At 38.9% G+C, this 20,380-nt stretch overlaps 1 protein-coding gene and 1 long non-coding RNA gene across 4 annotated transcripts in view; one reads left to right on the top strand and one right to left on the bottom strand.

The window, feature by feature from the left end:
• Positions 1-5,875: 5,875 nt before the first annotated feature.
• ABRA (actin binding Rho activating protein) overlaps positions 5,876-20,380 on the bottom strand; it is a 38,556-nt gene continuing 24,051 nt past the window's right edge. The window contains exons 1-2 of one of the 3 annotated variants that reach the window (XM_047842728.1): positions 14,029-14,669; positions 5,876-6,474 (exon numbers count right to left, since the gene is read on the bottom strand). In XM_047842728.1, coding sequence (XP_047698684.1) covers positions 5,997-6,474; positions 14,029-14,669 — 1,119 coding nt within the window. In that variant the 3' untranslated portion in view covers positions 5,876-5,996. Of the gene's footprint in view, positions 6,475-14,028; positions 14,670-20,380 lie in introns of those variants that run through there. The other 2 variants (XR_007148678.1, XR_007148679.1) reach the window with 2 other exon arrangements.
• LOC125156576 (uncharacterized) overlaps positions 17,483-20,380 on the top strand; it is a 31,634-nt gene continuing 28,736 nt past the window's right edge. Inside the window, exon 1 of the long non-coding RNA XR_007148680.1 lies at positions 17,483-17,644. This is a non-coding gene — a long non-coding RNA (uncharacterized LOC125156576). The remainder of the gene's footprint in view (positions 17,645-20,380) is intronic.

The raw sequence follows: 20,380 nt of genomic DNA on the forward strand, positions 1-20,380 counted from the left end.
TAACAACAGAAGATAAGTTGGAAGGCTATGCCATATTCATGATAGGAAGACAATATTGAAAGATGTCAGTTCTACAAAATCAATCTATAGGCCCTGAAATTCTCAGCCAGGTTTATTTTTGGAAATTAAGCTGATTTCTATAATTTATATGGAAATTTAGAGACAGAATAAGGCAGCATTGAAGAATGAGGCTGTGATCTTGAATTATCAGATCTGTTAAAAAGCTGGATAAGATAATGTGGTATTAGTAAAAGGATTTAGAAAAAAGAATCAAAATCAAGAGTCCAGAAATGAACTGATTTTTTTTGAAAAGACACTTGATGGAGAGGACAGTCTTTTCAATAAATGGTGCTCAGTTAATTGGATATCTGTATGGAACAAACAATCTTGACCCAGCTCACACCACATGCAAAAATTACTTACAGATTGTAAATCTAAATGGGAAAGGTAAATAGTAGAGCTATTAGTTTTAAAAACACAGGAGAATATCTTCATGACCTTAAAATATGCATACATTTGTTAAATGGTCGGACACACAAGCACTCACCATGAAGGAAATGAATGATGAATTCTACTACATTAAAATTTTAAGATATTTTCCTCATCAAAAGACATCATTAAAAGTGAAAAGGCAACCAACAGAGAGTAGAATATTTGTATAATACACAGATCTGATGAAGGTCTTAAGTGCACAATGTGTAATTGACTACTAATCAAAAAAGTTAAACAAAAAAGGCAGAAGACTTTGGCAATTCCTACGAGCATTAAAATGGCCAATAAAAGCTATTTTAAAAGGAACGTGAAGTGGAACAACCTTGGAAAATTTTCTTGTTGGTATCTAGTAAAGCTGAGCCTTTGACCAGGAATTTAATTCCTTGATATATACCCACCAGTAATGTATCTGTTTACCAAGACTAGGTATTAGAATGTTTACAAAACCCTTTGTTTTCTCTTCCCACCACCTCCCTCCCCATCCTTCCACATACCCACCCACTCACATATTTATGCTGAATCTAATTCTATTATACTTCACATATGTGTTTGCATACATTTCCTAAGAACAAGGACATCCTTTTATGTAACCACAGTCCAGTGACTGAATTCAGGAAATTTAACATAATAGAATATTTTGATTTAATATGCAAAACATTTTTTAATCTCACCAACTGGTCGTAATGTCCTTTAAAGCATTATTTTTCCTGATAGGTAATCCAATCCAGGATCCTGCACTTAGTTGTTCTTTTCATCTCCTTTAACCTGGAAGAGTTCATTCTTTGTGTTTTATGACAGTGGGTATATTTGAAGAACTCAGGAGTATAGAATGCCCATCAATATGGATTTGTATAAATTTTTCCCATATTGAGGTTATGCATCTTTGGCAAGAAAACCCCAGAAGTAATTTCATGTCTTCTGCATCATATTAGAATCTACATATGTATGTTTATCCCCTTATTGGTGAATAACAATAGCTTTGAGTAGTTGATTAAGATAGTGTCCACTATGTTTCTCCACTACTACCATTTTCCTTTTGTAATTAATAAGGAACGTGTGGGGAAATACTTTAATACCATAATCTATTCTCCAAATTTACAGAATGTTTTTGGTATCCATTGAAGATTCTTGCCTGAATTACAGAAATGATTGCAAAATGATTTTTCTTTCATTCCCAGCACATTTGTTAGTTGGCATTTACTGTAAGAGCTTTCTTTTATCATTTAAGAATATGTATTATTGGTATGAATTAATTTTTTTTTAATTGAAAGTATTACAATCCATTTCTGTGCTCTATTTAACCAATGAGTACCCTGTCAAACTGACTTCTGTACATTTCTTGAGTGCTTGCTTCTGGTACAGTACGATGTTCCAGATTTTATGTTTTGTAACCCAATCTTAGAATCAGCCATTTCTCCAAGTAGACATGTTTCTTTTCAAGGAGAATGATATTTGGAAATAACGTTAGATGTGCTTATTGTTACTGGGGTGGCATTGCTTCTAGGGCCTTTTAGGAGACAAAGATAGGAAGTAAATTCACACATCGTGAATGCACACTAACACCTCCAATTGCAATCTAACATTACAGAATTTTTCCTTGTCTTCCTCACTTCATGTTTATATCTCTTCTCGGGGCACCTGGGTGGCTTAGTCTGTTAAGCGTCCGACTTCAGCTCAGGTCATGATCTCACGGTTCATGAGTTTGGGCCCCTCATCAAGCTCACACATTAAAACTTTTTATATCTCTCTTCTCCCACAGTGAGGATATCAGTATATTACTCATTTGCTTAATCTGACAGTATACACATTATATTTTCAGAATTGCTACACCCATACCCTCACAACAAAAGTAGAATATTCTTTTGCAGCCTTTTATCTTTAGACTGAAGTATTTTTTTTTTTAATGTTTATTTTTGACAGAGAGAGGGACAGAGCATGAGCGGGGGAGGGGCAGAGAGAGGGAGACACAGAATCCAAAGCAGGCTTCAGGCTCCGAGCTGTCAGCACAGAGCCCGACATGGGGCTTGAACCCACGAGCTGTGAGATCATGACCTGAGCCGAAGTCAGATGCTCAACCGACTGAGCCACCCAGGTGCCCCTAGACTGAAGTATTTAATCAAAGTATTGTATTCAAGAGTTATGTACATCCCTCTTTTCATTCTGTGTGATTAATCATTTGAAATAGAATTTGGGTTGTTACTTATATTCAATTTTAGGGTTTTATCTGTCATTTATTTAATTTTACTTTTTGTATATGTTAGGATTTAAAGAGTTCCAAAGTCAAAACTCTACAGAATTCTCTTTCAACTCATTTCCACCCATCCCTACAGGAAGTCAGTTTCATTATTTCTGATTATTCTCTCTCTCTCTCTCCCTCCCTCTCCCTCTCTCCCTCTCTCCATCTCTTTCTCCCTCTCTCCCTCTCTCCTTCTCTTCCCATCTCTGTCTCTCCACACACATACACACACAATCTAGTGTGTATATATATGTATGCATGCATGCATATTTTTGAAATTGGAACTGAAATTTATTGAAATTAATTGAAAGTACTGAAAAAACATTCTAGGAATCAAGGGGGCATCTACCCTGAGAGGCCACTTTAGCGGGGTTCAGATGGTCTGTTCCTCTTGTCCCTGAACAGAATGACTTAATAAAGTACAGTAATACTTCCCTGAGCATGAGTTCCCATTGACACAAAAATTTGGTTTACACAGAATTCTTCCCACATGATATGAGAATCAGCACCTGATATACCGGTTGGTAGTATTTAAAAAAAGAAGGGGCCCCTGGGGGGGGGGGGGTTGTGCTGAGAGCTCACAGCCTGGAGCCTGCTTTGAATTCTGTGTCTCCCTCTCTCTCTGCCCCTCCTCCACTTGCACTCTGCGCTCTCTGTCTCTCAAAAACAATAAGACATTAAAAATTTTGTTTTAATAAAAAAAATAACGAGTTTGGGAAGTTCGAAGCAGAAAAAGCAAACGAAGAATATAGGTGCGGCCCCACCTCCAACAAAGTGTGGGGAAGAGAAAACCTGAATCCAGAACTTCCCTCCTGTTCCGGTTAAGTAGGCATAATGGTAAGAAGGTGAACTTGGGAATCAGCAAATCATAAAACATCCAAGTTCTAAAAGTTGAAAGGCATTAAACATTTGGTGGTCCAGACAGAAGGGGGTTTTAAAAAGTACATTTTAGCTGTCCCAGAACTCTTTAAACAGCTATTGACAGTTTGGAAAAGGGAAAACTCTGAAAGTTTGAAAACCGATTGAATAGTGCTTATTATTGGGGATTTAAAATTACCATTGGTAGGGGCGCCTGGGTGGCTCAGTCAGTTAAGTATCTGACTTCGGCTGAGGTCATGATCTCACAGTTTGTGGGTTCAAACCCCGCATTGGGCTCTGTTCTGATAGCTCAGAGCCTGGAGCCTGCTTCAGATTCTGTGTCTCCCTCTCTCTTTGTCCCTCCCCTGCTTGTGCTCTGTCTCTCAAATAAACGTTAAAAAAATTTTTTTTTTTAATTACCATTGGTACAATGCTATTGATGGTGTGTATTTCATGTGTAATTATTTCATACATTGTTTTGGTGGCTATGAAAAATATCTATGAGGACTTTTGCCATTGGGGTTCTTGTCTTTTTTTTTTGTCTAACAGCTCTAAGTTTTCCAACTATAGATTTTCTTATCATGGAGTTTTAGGATGAAAACCTGTTGCATAGCAGGCATTTTTCCTTTAAGGAAACTAGCTTTCTCATTTCACAGCCACACCTTATTCAGTGGAGTGTTCACATAGGCTCACTGAGAAGACTTTCTAACTCCATCTTCAAATTCAAATATACTGAAGTTTGAATAATCTGCATCAGTGCCTGCATAAACTGTTACTGTCCAGAGTTGAATATGAGGAAATTCTTTTGAAGCCTTGGTCGAAAAATTCTACTGATGCTAGAAGTAACCAATTGTACTCTACAATTTGGTTGTATTTCAAACACAAGAAAGTGGTATTGTGGAATGTAACATTATATATTAAAATAGTAATATATAAATAACAGAAAATACAGAAAATATCTTTTATTCTTGTGCATGACTTCAAACGTTGACGTAGGTTTCACCGTGATAGAAGTGTACATCTTATATGAGATTCTACTTGGAAATTTTGGTCATTAGTTTGTAATTTAACAGAATCTATTATGGAAACAAAAATGTACATCCTTCTTTAAGAAGATATTGCAACTTTCAGTTTGAAAGAGAATCACACATGAAAACAAAGATAATTCCTATAGTAGTTTAATCCATACTTTATATTAAACCTATTATCTAACAATTCAAGTGTCTACTATTTTGAGGTATCATAATTTGACGTTAAATTCTGTATTTAACACGAAAGTACCGTAATATTTACTAACTTTCATTGTATTTGGTAAGAATTATAACCTCACATTTTATTGTTTTTAGAATTTTCTAAGACACATTAAATCTGAGAAAAATAAATAAATAGCAGATTAATGCCCACTAAATTTCTCTGTCATATCAAACAGATTTTTTTCATTGGCAAACTAATATTGCCAAACTAAACTTTGGCAAAACTAATATTGCCATTTTACGACTTTTAGATATTTCATAAAGTTTGTAGAGCATAAAGAAAATTAAAATGGCTCAGATCTGTTTCTAATTTACCAAGCAATGATTCTATCAGATTCTCCTACACTGAACATTCCACTCCATTGTAGAATTTTCTGTATGCCTACTTCGTTGTATATTGACATACATGTAAGAAGCGTGACTCGTCAAGGTTTTGAGAAAAAACTTCTCCAAGAAGTCCTACAAAGACAGACAATTCTGAATCTCTCACTTGCACTATACTTTCCCAGTGAAGGTGAACATACCAGCTTCTCCTTTAGCTCTAAAACCACCAGTCATGTTTGTTTTTATGTGGTTTGTGCAATTCATACAGAAGGATGATTAATTCCTATTGGCAATCTTTAAAATTCCAAGCTCACAGAGACATTTCAGCAATTTCAGCATCTTGTTTGGGTACTTTTTACCTATGTGTTTATTTTATAAGTGATGCTTTGATAGAAGTAGTAGTACAAAATCAAACTTCTTAGAAAAATTTTAGTTTGGCTAAACTTAATGTAATTCTTTCCCCCCCCAAAAGATACATCTTACTATGTTCTGCTAATATTTACCTAAAGTTAGAGTTTTTCTTAGACATAGTAATTATTTAAAGATCTATAATTTCTGCAATTAATAGCCAAATATTTTTGCCTGAAGGGTAAGTAGAATTTCAAATGCTTATGCTATTATTGTATACTAATAACACTATGTGCTTTCTGAAATGCTTTGTGTATGCTTCCTCAAGATCTTCAAACTACCTCAGAAATAGAGTGCCAGATAGTCACTTACGTAAAAATTGTTTAATATTTACTAGGTTATTACAGAGCAGTTTGCATTTTAATTCTTATTACATTTAGCATTAAGACAACAGTGGGTCAAGTCTGGCTTTTGTTGTTGAAGGTTCACTGGAGTAGAGTAATCACAACATGGTCATCTCGGCCTTGCCATAACATCTCTCCTTCGAAGTCAACCAGTCCATGCTTCCTGGCACGCATAAGAATGCCCACTACTTTATCTGAAATGCGAACGTATCTGTCAAAGAGGTCTCCAAAAGTAACCTGAATCTTGCCATCTCGTCTGTGGTGGGCCATGGTGCGGATGATGAAGCACATGTCCATGATCTCTCGGTAGATGTGCTCCTCAGCTCGCTTGGCCCTTTCTGCAGTTTTGGTTCCCTCCTTGGGACGTCCATAGCCTTCATCTCCCTTGTGCAGGCGGGTGGACATGGCCAGCTCGTAATCAAATTCCTCACTGAAAGGATTGAGCTTCTGTGTCTGTATGTGTTCGTCAGCCCATTGTTGCCATCTCCCTTTCAGGTTGTCCACTTGGCTGTATTTCCGCTGGGCCTTGCAGCTGAGTTTCTCTGTAAATCTATTTGCCCTAAAAGGTAGAGAGGGTGAAGGATCAAGACACCGATATTTAACATCCAAGTGTTGTTTTCTCTTTGTACTTCCTACGCATACGCATCTTAATGTAAGTCTAATTTTTTCACTATAAACAAAATATAATCACAGTACAAAAAATTAGAAATGAAAGAAGAAAAATTAGAACGGTCACACCTTTGTTCTTTATTTTTTTTTTCAAGGATAGTTGACAACCACCATTGTTCTTATTTTGGTATACCATAAAAAGTATTAAACTCTATTTCAAGGAAAAAGCTTCCTTACACAAATATAATGTAAATATGTGTGTCTTAACGTTGCATGTTAGTAACATTTTAGAACTGGAATCATATGAATATATTAAGAGGAACCACTTTGTATAGGAATTCAGGAACCAGTTATTTTCCCAAAACAAGGCTTATTATACATATAGTACACGTGTATTGTACTACTTACTTATGTATATATGTTCATATATGGATTTTTAGGAGAGTGTATTCTAGTATCAATGATGTGCCACGAATTTTGGAATATCAAGTTGTATAGGTAGAAGACAATAGGTAGCAATTGTAACATTTATTGAATACTTGGTGCTGGCATTCTTCCAAACACTTTTTATTAACATTCCTATGATCATTCTAGGAGATTGGTACTACTAATCTCTCTTCACAGATGAGGAAACTGAGGTCAGAGGGGTTAAGTAACTTGCTTAAAGACACAAAACTATTAAGTGATAGTGCTGGGATTTGAACCAGGTCTGTGTGTCACTACTGTGAAACACTGCCCTAAACCAGTGGCAAAGGCAGTATTCAGATACCAACTGTCTGAGGCTAAAGTCATTATCCTTCCCACCGTGCAGTGATGGTACTCATCATGGGGGGTACAGTGTCTAATAAGTAGATGATTTATGTTTCAGATGTGTGTGTATTTTCCTTGCAATTTGGAATGCATTTTCTTGTTATTAAAAAACAGCATTGGAAAGCGTAGACCAGTAGTATCGTGAAGGTGCAGGCCCAATTTTAAAATAGGTAGTTTATCTTTAAAGGATGTCTCTGTCTTTTCTGTATCTCCAGTCTCCTAGACTCTTTTCTCCTAGGACTCTTTGTCTTCACAAGGAAACTCTCGGACTGTCTAAAAGTCAGAGATTTGTATTCCTCAATGTCACGAGTGACCCGCCCTTCCTTCTCTCCCCAAGTGCCCTTATGTCTGGAAGCACGGGGATTGGTGCTGTAGAGCCTCACTGAAGTTGCTGGCATGAACCACAGGCCTGAGCTAAGTGGCCCCTCCTATCCAAGCTCTCACAACTCTCTCTTCAAAACCCAGCTACAGGTCAGATGTGAGTGTTCCTCACTGTCCAATCTCACTTCCTGAAATCTGGTTATCCCAATGCAGGAAACTCCCAGATGTGGGTAGGGAGACACAGGTTACTTCTAGCAGCACAGTTTTCAAGAGAGGAATAACAACCACTAGAGGGCGAACTTTCACTAATTCCCATGCTTTGTGTGTTCAAAACTATGTTTGCTGCATTCAGTTTCTTTATTAAAACAGAGCCAAAACCAGGGATATGCTGATACGTATAACACTGTTATTCTTGTAGCCGTGTGGACAAAAGTATATGACAAAGTTAATCTGGCAAAAAGCACATAAAAACAGTATACACAAAGTATATAACAAAGTTAATCAGGAAAAAGCACACAAAAACTGTATACACAATTATTGCAATTTTTAAAAATCACATATGTGTGGAAAAGTGCTAGGAATTACACCACACTGAAATGGAATGGATTTCCCTCAGCCCCCTGGTCCTCACCATCACCTGCCTCTCCACAGACTATCCCTGTTCAGAGTATGGACTGCTGGACCTTGTTATCAAATGAGAGCAAACATTAGAACCTCCCCTTAGAACCACGGCCATCCATGACAGGCATCGTCTTCAATAACAAGCCCAAAGCCGTCCTAACATATATAACCAAAGCTCACACCTGATTTCAGACTGGGTCATCCTGCTAGAGAAGAGACTTGAAACGTCTCAGAAGAAAGTGAAAAGAGTAGCATCATTTGTTAACTCACACAAATGTTTCTCAAGCATCAACTGAACTTCTGTCCTATATAAGAAAATGTAATACAGTAGTCCACCCCTTATTCATGGTTTCAGTTACCCGCGGGCAACCCCAGTCTGGGAGCACAGGAGCTTCCTCCTAATGAGTCATCGGAAGGTTAGCAGTAGCCTAACACTACATCACGGTGCCATCATTCACCTCATTTTGTCATCTCACGTAGTCACAAAAGAGTGAATACGGAACAGGAAGATATTTTGAGAGAGAGACCACATTCACATAACTTTTATTATACTACATGGTTAGAATTGTTCAATTGTGGTTAATGTCTTTACTGTGCTTAATTTTGTAAATTAAGCTTTATCATAGATATGTACGTATAGGAAAAAAAAACATAGTATATATAAGTACTTTCTGCAGTTTTCAGTATCCACTAGAGGTCTTAGAATGTATCCCCCACACGTAAGGAGGGGACTCCTGTACATCTTCCCTGTCAGGTGCTTTTGGGCACTTTGGCATCCTTTATTAAAGTAGCTATGACACCTGGTGTGTGTCAGATACTGTTTTAGGTACTCACTGGATATTCAATAATGAAAAAAAAAAAGACAATAAATAATCACTGAAAGAAATTCATGAAAATAATGAGACTAATACAAATTTGAGTATATGGTAAAATTCTAACTATGTAAAATGTGTACACATCAAGATGAAGAAATCATTAGCGTGTGCATAATTGAAAATAACTGTTAGTATTCAGGTCCAGTTTTTTTTTCATTTTTTTAAAAATCATCTTTCATGTTGGTATCATGTTGATTTTGTAATTTAAAAAAAGGGAAAAAAAGGAAAATACTCAAATCGGCATCCAAAGCTAACTTGTTCAAACTGTGTGTTATATGAGTCTCTGATTCCTTGATGTGGGTTTTTTTCCCAATTTTCAACTCTGTGTCTTTAGGGATAGGGTTGATGTTAGTGAGGTAATAAATCTCTGAGGAAGTGAAGCATTTATCTTCTAAAAAAGCACCTCCTAATTCTTAATGCCCATTTGTTATATTGTCAAATTGTAATTCCCAATAGTAGGACAGAAGGAAAGCAAAGAAATTGGTCCAATAAGGAAGAATTAGAAAATAGGCAGGTTATAAAAGATGAAGTCCTAAGAGAAAATATACCTTAACGAGGTACCTTACCTTAATTGTCTTTATCTTATAAATGTTCTGTATTGTTATTGTATTTCCAATTTTAAAAAAGCCTGAAAGTATCATGTTTAAATCAGGATTAGAAAATGTTATACCTTGAATATCCTCTTGGTCAATGAATATAAGAAACAATATACTTGCTTATCCTGTTTTTGTTTTCAAGTAACAATGAGAATAATAGTTTAGATTGAGCTTCAGAAGTACAATCTAGTATAAATTTATAGAAAGCAAAGCAATATTCAAAGACTGACATCACACCCATATTTAGGATAGTAATATTTAAACTTGCCTTCTTAGTTTCATTCTTAGTAAACAAAGTTTCTTACAATCAACAAGTATTTCCCTGGTCCTATAATGTGCAAAAGTAACTAATTCTACTAGACATTCTAAGCATTCTCATTGGAAAGTGTACATTCTTTCACTGAAATAAATTATGAAATTGACATCAGTTCAAGGGTTCCTTTCTTCTGTGAATGGGATATTCAGCAATATAATGAGAATATAGGAACCAACTGTATCATAGGTTTTTATCATTCTGGAGTAATAATTATACGGGTAAGTTATTAAATATGAATAAACCCCATGGGAAATAAAAGTCTTGAAAGGCATATTTCAAACTTAACCAAGTTCACTGACACTAGAAACACTCTGGTAGGTGGCCTTCACCTGCATCACCAAATGATGCTTCAAAACGCCGTTGGGCTTGGAGGTGAAGTTTTCTGGTCTGTCTTGGATCTGCCTGGAGAAAGCAGAGATCTGCTCTCATTGCCCCACTGCAGAGTGTGACTCTACTGCAGCCAAGGGGGCATCTCTCCTCTTAGCACAGCAACATTTCTCTGTCAGGAAAGCAAATAATTCCTTTCCGACTTCCCGGGAAAGTGTTGCCAAGAATTTGCTCCTCTGTGCATTGATTCGCTTACTCCTCTCCACAGGAAGTGTAGCCAGTTTGATTAAGGGAAGCATGCATTCACGGGGTCACATTTATCTCTTTCTGTCAGCAATCAGATTTGAGAGCCTGGCCTGTGATTCTTCTTGCAAATTGGCAACTGTCCTCAGCGTCCATAGAAAGGGTTCCATGCTCTAGAATTGGGGTCGATAGCAGAAAGCCATACTTTGGCCTCTGTTTCTAATAAAACCCTTCAATATAGTTGTACCCAAACCTTACACTTTGGGTGTTATTAGGATTCCATTAGTTAAGCTGACACTTTGCCTTCCATTTTATATCTTGAGTCTGTTTCTACTGAGAGAATTGGTAGATTCTCAGAGAATCAGTGGTTAGGAACATAAGCTCTGTCATCAACCTTCCCAACTTCATCACTTACTAACTCTATGATTTGGATACATTTCTTGATGTCTCTGTGTGTCCATTCCCTTATCTATAAAATGGCATTCTGATGCTCAATTATTATTTTTGCTGAATGTAACTTGGCAGGGAGGATAAGTGGATGTTTGGCACTTTTGTACAGGAGATCTCACCATTTTTGTACTGGTGAGGGATGCAATTCCTTTTGTCTAAAGGAGCTGGACCAAACAAGTCATGTAGCCGTACAATCAAAACACTCAGTATTTTAAAAATACGGCATAAAATAGAAACCATTTTCATAGGTTAGCAAAACTCTGTTAGTAAAGAATATCTCTACTTTTTACCAAATCTGACTTATTCATTTTTATTATCTATGAAACATCTTGACCACCAAGAAAATTCTACTTAGTCCCTCATGATACATAATTTGCTCCCTATTGGTGGAAATGGGTAATTAATGGCACTTAGGATTAAGTGAACAAAACCCCCCCTTCATATAGGCTTACTCAATAATGCCACACTCATTTCTCAAACAGTATTTGAGAGTCCCAACAGGCTTCTGCTGTAGTTTTCTGAGCACAGCTAGGATTACTGCTGACATTAAGAGATGCTGTCTCTGCATAAGACATTCTGGTACCCTATGTACTCCAAGACTGAGAGAAAGGAACCAAAGAAGGAATGAAGAGATTTAATCCCACTCTTCCACCCCAGCCCTGAGGACCAGTCTCCTAGTGTCCTGTAGGATTGGGATTACCATGGCTGGGCCTTCTTCTCTGCTTACAATGCATACAATTTATTCACGAGTTCCTCTGGGTCCACTGCTCTGCATATTAATATCAAAATAACTCTATGGCTTATGTCTTTTTTTTAAGATGAGGACAGAGAGGATTTGCCAAAGTAACCATGATTCAAACCTAATTGTCTCTTATTCAAAGCTTATGCACCTTCCCATCACACTAAGAAGGTGTCCATGTACATGTCTGACTTTAGGAACTTGTGAAGGGTCATGTATGCGAGTCCTCACTTCCAGGTGAAATAGTTTAGAGTCTAGTGAAGAGGGTGGAATTGGAAGCCAGATTGCCTACCTTCAAATCCCTTGGGCTGTACACTCTTATACAAATTTTCTACTATGTCTTTGTCTTATGCCCCCATCTATCAAATGTGGATGATAATTATACCTACCCCAGGAGAATATTACGAGGATGAAACGAATAAACATAAGAATACACATTGACAGGTGCCAAAGAAGAATACATGCCTGGGAGATCGATGCCAGCTGTCACGTTCCTACCTCTGGCCAATCCAAAGCGTGCTGACAGAAGATCTTCATTGTGCCATCCTCAGTCTTGATTCTGTTAGGTTCTAGTATTCCATTTCTAGCACATACACACCCACACCCAAAATCCACAAGGCCAGAATTAGACTGTGGTTCCATATGTTCTGGTAGAACAATTATATCTGATAACGAATTTCTGCATGAACATGAGTAGAATACAGATCCAGATCTCTTCACACATCCTCAAGGCCCCGCCTGAGAGCACCGTGTCTGCTTTCAAAACATTGCATTTGGAGACAGGCACATCTCAGCTTTGTCACAAACTTGCTGGGTAAACTTTCCCTTCTGAACTTTAGTACCCTGATCCCTGACATGGGATACTACCTGCCTCAGAAAAGGACAAAGCATGTAAAATACCCGTGGCACACATTAAATGCACGAGGGTTGTTACAATTATCTAGATGTGCCATTTCACTTTTCTTGAAAACATGTGATATTGTAGTCCTCTTTCAAAATGCCTTTAAAGTCACAATCTGTAAGACAGTTTTTTGTCAAACCAGGTAATCAGGTTTGTTCTTTACCTTATTTCATTAAATTTAAAAAGCATACCCACACATCTAATATTCCAAGAGGGAGTCCGTTGATCAGCATTCATCAGAGACTTTTCACATATTTTGATATCCTACAGTTGTGGATTGAGATATCCAGACTTTCTACTATGTGCAGGTGGAGTGTCTTGAAAGACAGCATGTCTTTTTTTTTTCTGTCTGAACAAATGTATCAGTTTGACTCAGTGTGTATGTCTGAGTGTGTAGGTATGTGTATTTGACATCTAAATGTTTTCGGATTGTGGTATTTTAATCACCTGGCTTTAATAGTGTGTCTGTCTTTGTTTACCAACAGAACGAACTTTTTCTGAAACGTTGAAAAATTGCCAAATAATAGAATCTATATGAATAATAACACCTTTTACATATGGAGTATATGTGGCCGGTACTGTGCTAAGGGCCTGGCAGCCTTAATCTCGTTTACTTCTGCCAGTACAACAGACTTTATCCCCTAAGGTTACTGTTGCTATCATTTTGCAAAGAAATGGGTTTAGAAAAATAAACTGGGTGCATGTGTTGAGAACATTTAAGATCTACTCTCTTAGCCACTTTCAAGCATGTAACAGTGTTGTTAACTATAGTGGAGGCGGAGCTGGAACTTGAACTTGGATCTGACTTCAGAGCCTACTCTGGAGTTAGATAGCAGCCTCCCCACCCGTTTACTGGGTCACAGAGACCTCTGCCCCGAAGGCACTCTCTAGGTAGATGTGTCTGCTGATAACACTACAGACTGGTTTGAGACCAGGGAAAGGTTTGCCCGCTGTACCAACAAGCACTGTTTCAGCAGAGAAATAAGTCAGTTTGTTACTCATCATAGAATGTATTTTAAAAATGTACCCAAAGCAGACAACCTTCTCTGGTGGCTTTATCTTTGTTGAGGCTAAGACTTGAGTAGCCAGTTCAAAACAGAAAGCAGAAACAAAATAGTATAGGCCCTCGACCCCAAGTCCCATGTGTAGCTGGGCACTGCCCCTTTAGTCCCCACAGGACCTCACTGCCGGCCCAGTCTTTAAGATTCTCCTTCTAACCTTGGTAGCATTTCCCTGCTCTCCCGGTCCCCATGGCTGATCACGGCTCCAAGGCAGAGTAAGGAGCTGAAGGGGGCATTCACTTACTGGGAAGGCAAGGGGCGTTTGATTCTGATGGCGACCACCTGCTCTCCGTCCTGCTCGGGCCTTTCCTCGGTCTCCCCTCCATAGCCGCTGTCCTCTGTGTCTATGCTGTCACTCCGCCACTGGGGCTCATCCCGTCCCATCTCTTTCCAGCCTTTGGTCAGCTCGGACACCAGGTTGGCGCACTTTCTCCTGCGCGTCGGGGAGCCATGGCTCTGGAGGATTCTGTCAATGTCATCCTCTTGCCGCCCGGCTCCAGGCATGTCACCGTCCTTCTCGTACCTGTGGCTGAGGTGGCTGACATCCCCTCCTCTCTCGTAAGCTTTGCTGACAATCGTTTTGGTCACCTCTCTCCTTTTGATACGAGACCCTTCAGCGGCTCCCTCTGGCTTTTGGGAGGGAGACTTCGGGGCGCTCTGAGCTTTCTGGTGGGGGGCGGGGTAGATCACTGGCTTAGGAGCTCGGGGTGCGTCCTGGGTCCCTCCCGGCTGCCAACCTGTGGGCTCTTGGGCCTGCCTGATGCTGTTCTCGTTTGCCCACTGCTGCCAGCCTCGGGCCAAGTTGATAACCAGGGTGGCTGTGCGGACCTTCCGGAGGGCATGCTTGGCTGGGCCCTCCTCTCTTCCCTTCTCTCCCAGAGCCATGCCACCCTTCTCTTCTCTGCCGGTAGCCCGGGCACTGGCTGAAGCGACTGTCCACCTGTGGAGTGCCTGAGATTTAAATAGAAGCAGGGTGTGGGGTGGGAAGAGTTTGGTGACCGTGGAAACTATGTGAAATATTTCTTGCCAAGATGTGGTGCCTTCCCCGCGATGGTGTGCTTTTTTTAAACCCTGACGTCTCCAGTTTCATCACGGCAGACGGACGTCTCTGCTGGTAAAGGACAGTGATACGCACTCCCTTTCTTCTCAAGTGCCAGAGTGGAAATGACTAGATTTGATCATGTGCTCAGCCCTATGTTCTTCTTGACCTTAAAATATGGTCCTACCATTTATAGCGGCGTAAAATATGTGCACAAATTGTTCTAGGAATATTATTGGCTTGTTCTCATTTAAATCTCAAAAGGGCTCTTGATTAGTCCCATTTTATAGAGGAGTACATTGAAATCTCACTTCCTACAGCTAATATATCCGTGATTCAAACCCAGATCTGTCTGATTTAAAACTTGTGCTTTTTACTCTAGTTATCAAAGATCCTATTACCTTTTTCTTTTGTCTTCACCTCTATTTGATACAGACCTTAGAATCACCTCCTCCAACCTTAATTTTCCAGATGAGAAAACCGAGGCCCAGGTAAGGGGGAGACAAAGGGCGGGTTTTCCAGTCTCAAGCTTGAATTGTTGTATAGACAGGTCATATTGATATGTAAGACGATGGTCAAATTTTTGGTCCAATTTTTTTTTTTTAAGCTTTAAATTAAGACCTACACACACACACTGACTTTCGGAAATTATTATTACAAAAAAACTTTTCAAATATGTTGAAAAATATTTTTCAAAAAAGATCATTTAAAGACAAAATAAGTGAACGCTATCAGAAGCAAACCCCGCATGACCTTTTGTTTTTAATAACATACCCTTCCTTTAGGTTGATATAGAAAAAGCCATGCATTCGATTCTCGGAACAAAGATTGAAATACAGTTTTTAAAAAAGGACTAGATAGATAGGTCATTTGGAGAGAAAAAGAACCAGATATGAAGTATACTAAACCAGATAAAATGCTCAGAACTCAGCACTGAATAATTTCTTAAAGTAAGACAAATTGAATTTTTTCTCATACAATAGTCTATAGACTTCGGAACTGTATCCTTTCCTCTAATCAATATTGATTGAGAATTGCTGTCTAAGAGCATAAAAAAGGGCATGAAAGTCAGTTAATTCTAATGGTGAGATAAATTTATTTAAAAAAAATATGTTGATGTCAGTTTTTCATCATGTAGGTCATTTACCTCCTAAGATTAAAACAATTTGGGAGATGATTTAATACTCTACCTAGAAATCTGTCAGATGTGTACTCAGAGTTCAACAGCATCTGATAAGGTTAACGGAGACAAAATCTTTCTTGATTAAGAGGAAATTGGATCACAAGGAAAGAAGACTATTACAAATCAAGATTTAAATCTGAGTCTGAAATTTCTGGCATACTTTCCCGGAATGTAGATACACTGCAGACTGTTTGGTTCCCGTTAGATTCCTTTCACCCCACTTGGAATGCCCTTGGGAAGAAATGGGGTTCTTTAGAGATGCCCATGAGCTTAGCCCAGGATCAGGCTAATTTACAACTGTCCAGGGAGTTTTTCTGCTCCTCTGTGCACACTTGCTCCACGTTCAATTCTGATAGAAGGAGACAAAGTGGAGACAGTAAAATGTTATTGGAGTTTCAATATTAACAGGCTTTGCGGTCCACTGCCTGGGGCTTGGGGCTGTCAGCAGATGGTCTTGGCAAAAAACAGAGGCAGCTCCCAACAGAATCTGGTCATTCTTTCTGAGATCTCACTTTGGCAACTGCGGCCTGTGGCTCTTCATTCCTACATCTCCAGAAGAGAGTGTAAAATTTTTGTTTCCTTCTTATGTCTACTTTGGGCATTCCTTCCCTAGAGCAAGTTCTGTATGCTACCTAGTGTGCATTTTATAAGAAATGTTCTATCTTCTTTCTCAACCTAGATCTAAATTCTTAGGAGTTCAGTATTCTTCTATTGTAATAGAAAGTGCAAAAGAAATGGAGATAGAGTCTCAAAGATAAAGATATAGTAGAAAAAGCAGTTTACAATGTGAGCTTCCTATGAAAACATGAGATTAGAAACTGTAAGTGAAGGTTGGGAGGTGATTAATGAAGTAATTACCACCTAAGAAATGTGTCATCAGTGTGAAACTGTTTTGAAACTATATTCGTTTTTACTTGATTCTTATGGGCAATCCTAGGGAGGGAAGGGAGTTGTATTTATATACTTCTTTGCATTATGCACTTAGGAGTCAGGTAGGACCAACTCTCATAATCATCTGTGTACTTTTACTCAAGACTTCAGAAACTTACATTTGCTCAAAGCTTTTATGAAACAATAATCTCATTGATCCTTTATACATAAACTACTAAGTCCTTTAATCATTCCGTTTCACAAAAATAGGAATAAAAAGACTTGAATACAGAACAAAAAAGAGCTTCCGATTTCAAGTGAATTTACTCAGTGTTCATGGAAGGTATATAATGGGCAAAGCGTGATGGTAGACAATGTGGGTGAGGGTAGAAAGCTGAGCAAGACAGAGCTTACTATCCAGGTTTCCCAATCTAGCCAGGAGAACACATATATACAACTGTTTTAAAAGTTTGGGGAGAGCTATATTAGAAATATAAATAAAGCTTAATGGAATGATCATTGAGCAAAGGGTGACCGCTTTTATTGGAAGAACTTCACGGAAATGGTGATCCTTTATCTGTTTTTTTTTTCAAAGATAAAGAGAACCTTACCAGGTGGAGAAAGGGTACTCTGATCTGAAGAAACAATGTGAACAAAATTACAGAGGCATGAAGATACACGGTACATGTAGAGACCTTCTAACAGTCCAGAGTAGAGATCACAAACTCAGATGCCTGCAGGGTCATACAGGTCACTCAAATGTGTGAGGTGAGTTGGGTTTGGGGGCACAACGTGGGGTGGTGAGACCTATGAGCAACTGGTGAAGTAATGTTTCAAGAGAAGTAGGAAATGTGGATTTTTACATGAACTCTCCCAATTCTTTAAATGGTAACTGTCAAGACACACACATGCACACATTCACACACACTAGTACTGGGTGAACCAACGTGGTATAGCATGGGGTGGGGTTGTTTATGGGCCCTCAGTTTATGAGTTTGAGAGAAGAATATACAGTGTCTATAGGGTAAGGACAATGGCTAGGGAACAGTAGGGCAGGCCTTTGAAGAAGTAAGTCAGAGCTGCATTGTGAAGGAATTGGTGTTTTATCATATGGGACTCATTGCATCACTGAAGTATTTTAAGCCCCATGCAATCTCAAATTAGCATTACCAAGTGATGAAATCTAGAACCAGTGATAGGACAGGATAGGAAGACTTTTTTTTTTTAAACATTTGTTTATTTTTGAGAGACAGAGAGATAGAACATGAGCAGGGGAGGGGCAGAGAGATAGATGATCAAATCTAGAACCAGTGAAGTGGGATCTGGATTGAAAAAGATAAGACAGGATAGGAAGAATTTTTTTTAAATAAAAAACGTTTATTTATTTTTGAGAGACAGAGCATGAGCATGAGCAGGGGAGGGGCAGACACAGAATCCAAAGCAGGACTCAGGCTCTGAGCTGTCAGCACAGAGCCCGACCTAGGGCTCGAACTCACAAACTGCAAGATCATGACCTGAGCTGAAGTCGGACGCTTCACTGACTGAGCCACCCAGGCACCCCAAAGACAGGGAGACTCTTTACAGGAGTTAGTAAACTAATCTTCAAAAGAAACACACGAGGATCTGAAAGATTTGAGAGCCACTGAGGGGAACATTCCAAAGGACATAATAGGGACCAATTAATTGCTGTGGGTGATGGGTGTCAAGGATGATCTAGAGATATCAATTTAAATGATGAGTGTGAGGACGTGATTTTAGCTGGGAAAGAACAGGAGAAGAGGAGGATTTGTGGTAAGAAGGAAAAACTCCATCTTGCAGTGAGGAAGCTCCGGGGCATGCCTGTGGAGATGTTGAGTAGTGAGGGACAAGGAATATGGATTCTGTGGTCAAATCTGGGTTCTGCTGGTTAGCAGGGTGACGTAGGCCATGTTATTTAGTTTCTCTATGATTCCGTTTCTTCATCTGTAAGATGAGTATTATCAGGGCATCTACCTCATAATGTCAGGGTGAGGATTGAGTTAACACACGTAAAGCACTTAACACCATGCCTGGCACACGTAAGTCCTTGATACATGGTTATTGTTATTCATACATTGATGTTGAGTCAAGGGGTTAGAAAACTAAAGCTCCTTAAATAATTCTGTTTGATGAAGGACAGGATTAATACCACATCCATGGCAGGGGTCAGTCTTCAGATGGGAGGGTCAAGCGGGGTCATTTGTAGGGACTGGAGGCTGTAAGGGAAAGCTTATTTATAGTGTTTTATTTTAAGGTAATTTATAGTGAGGCTTTTAAGGCAGTGTCTAAAAGGTTTCCCTCTGGGGCGCCTTGATGGCTCAGTTAAGTGTCTGACTTCAGCTCAAGTCACGATCTCATGGTTTGTGAGTTCGAGCCCCACGTCGGGCTCTGTGCTGACAGCTCAGAGCCTGGAGCCTGCTTCGGATTCTGTGTCTCCCTCTCTCTGCCTTTCCCCCACTTGTGCTCTGCCTGTCTGTCTCTCTCTCTCAAAAATAAATAAAATGTAAATAAATAAATAAATAATAAAAAAATAAAAGGTTTCCCTCAGCATGATGAGGGTGAGATGAGGTCTCAGTTATTTGGTAGTGATAACGCCATTGAGTTCAAATCTTCCCTGGAACCTCCTGGAATATAGAGCTCAGTGGTTTACAATCAGTGAGAACCACACTAGAATCTCAAATCACATTGGGATCACCTGTGGGGCTTTAAAAACTACAGATGGTAAAGTGCTGTATCTAGAGACAGGTCTTGGGTGGAGTCCTGGCACCACCTTAATCTAACATACCATCAGGGTTGAGAACCAAGGTTCCAGATTTTAGAGTACTGTGGGTCCAGCAGACACTCACCATATTGACTTTAAGGGCACAGTGACCAGTAGCCTACGTCTGGGTTCAAATAGATTGGTTTTGCATTCTGGATCTTCTTTCGGAATCTCCGTATCCTTGCAGAGTTCATTAACTTCTCTGAGACTCAATTGCCTTGTCTGAAAATGGCAATAATTATTACTTCCCCTGTGTTACTATTCTGTTTATACAAGATGAAGTCTCTGAAGCAGCCTAATGCCTAGTACACTGTATAAGAGAACCACATGGAAGTTTCATATACTGTCATTTATACTGTTACTGAGGATAATGATGCCATCTTCTAAATAAATAACTTAGATTCATAGACTACATATCAAACCTCAGTATGAATAATGCAGTATAAATTTTTACATTGTAAACAATAACAATTTTACATATTTTCGGAGACTAAAGAAAATTTCAGACAACAAATGTCACAAGACCTATTATCAAACTGTAGTCACATGAATTCAGAAAGCAAATATAATATGTAAGTGCTTATTATAATAAATCTGAACAGTGTTTGTTATTTATTCTACCTTAAAAAATACAATCTCTTGACCCCATATCCACTCCATTTCTCCACTCCCCCTAAGTAAAACTCCTTGGAAGAATTGTGTATGTTGCCTATCTCTAATTCTGT

Source organism: Prionailurus viverrinus, chromosome F2 (assembly GCF_022837055.1).
Source record: "Prionailurus viverrinus isolate Anna chromosome F2, UM_Priviv_1.0, whole genome shotgun sequence".
NCBI classification, from domain to species: domain Eukaryota; kingdom Metazoa; phylum Chordata; class Mammalia; order Carnivora; family Felidae; genus Prionailurus; species Prionailurus viverrinus.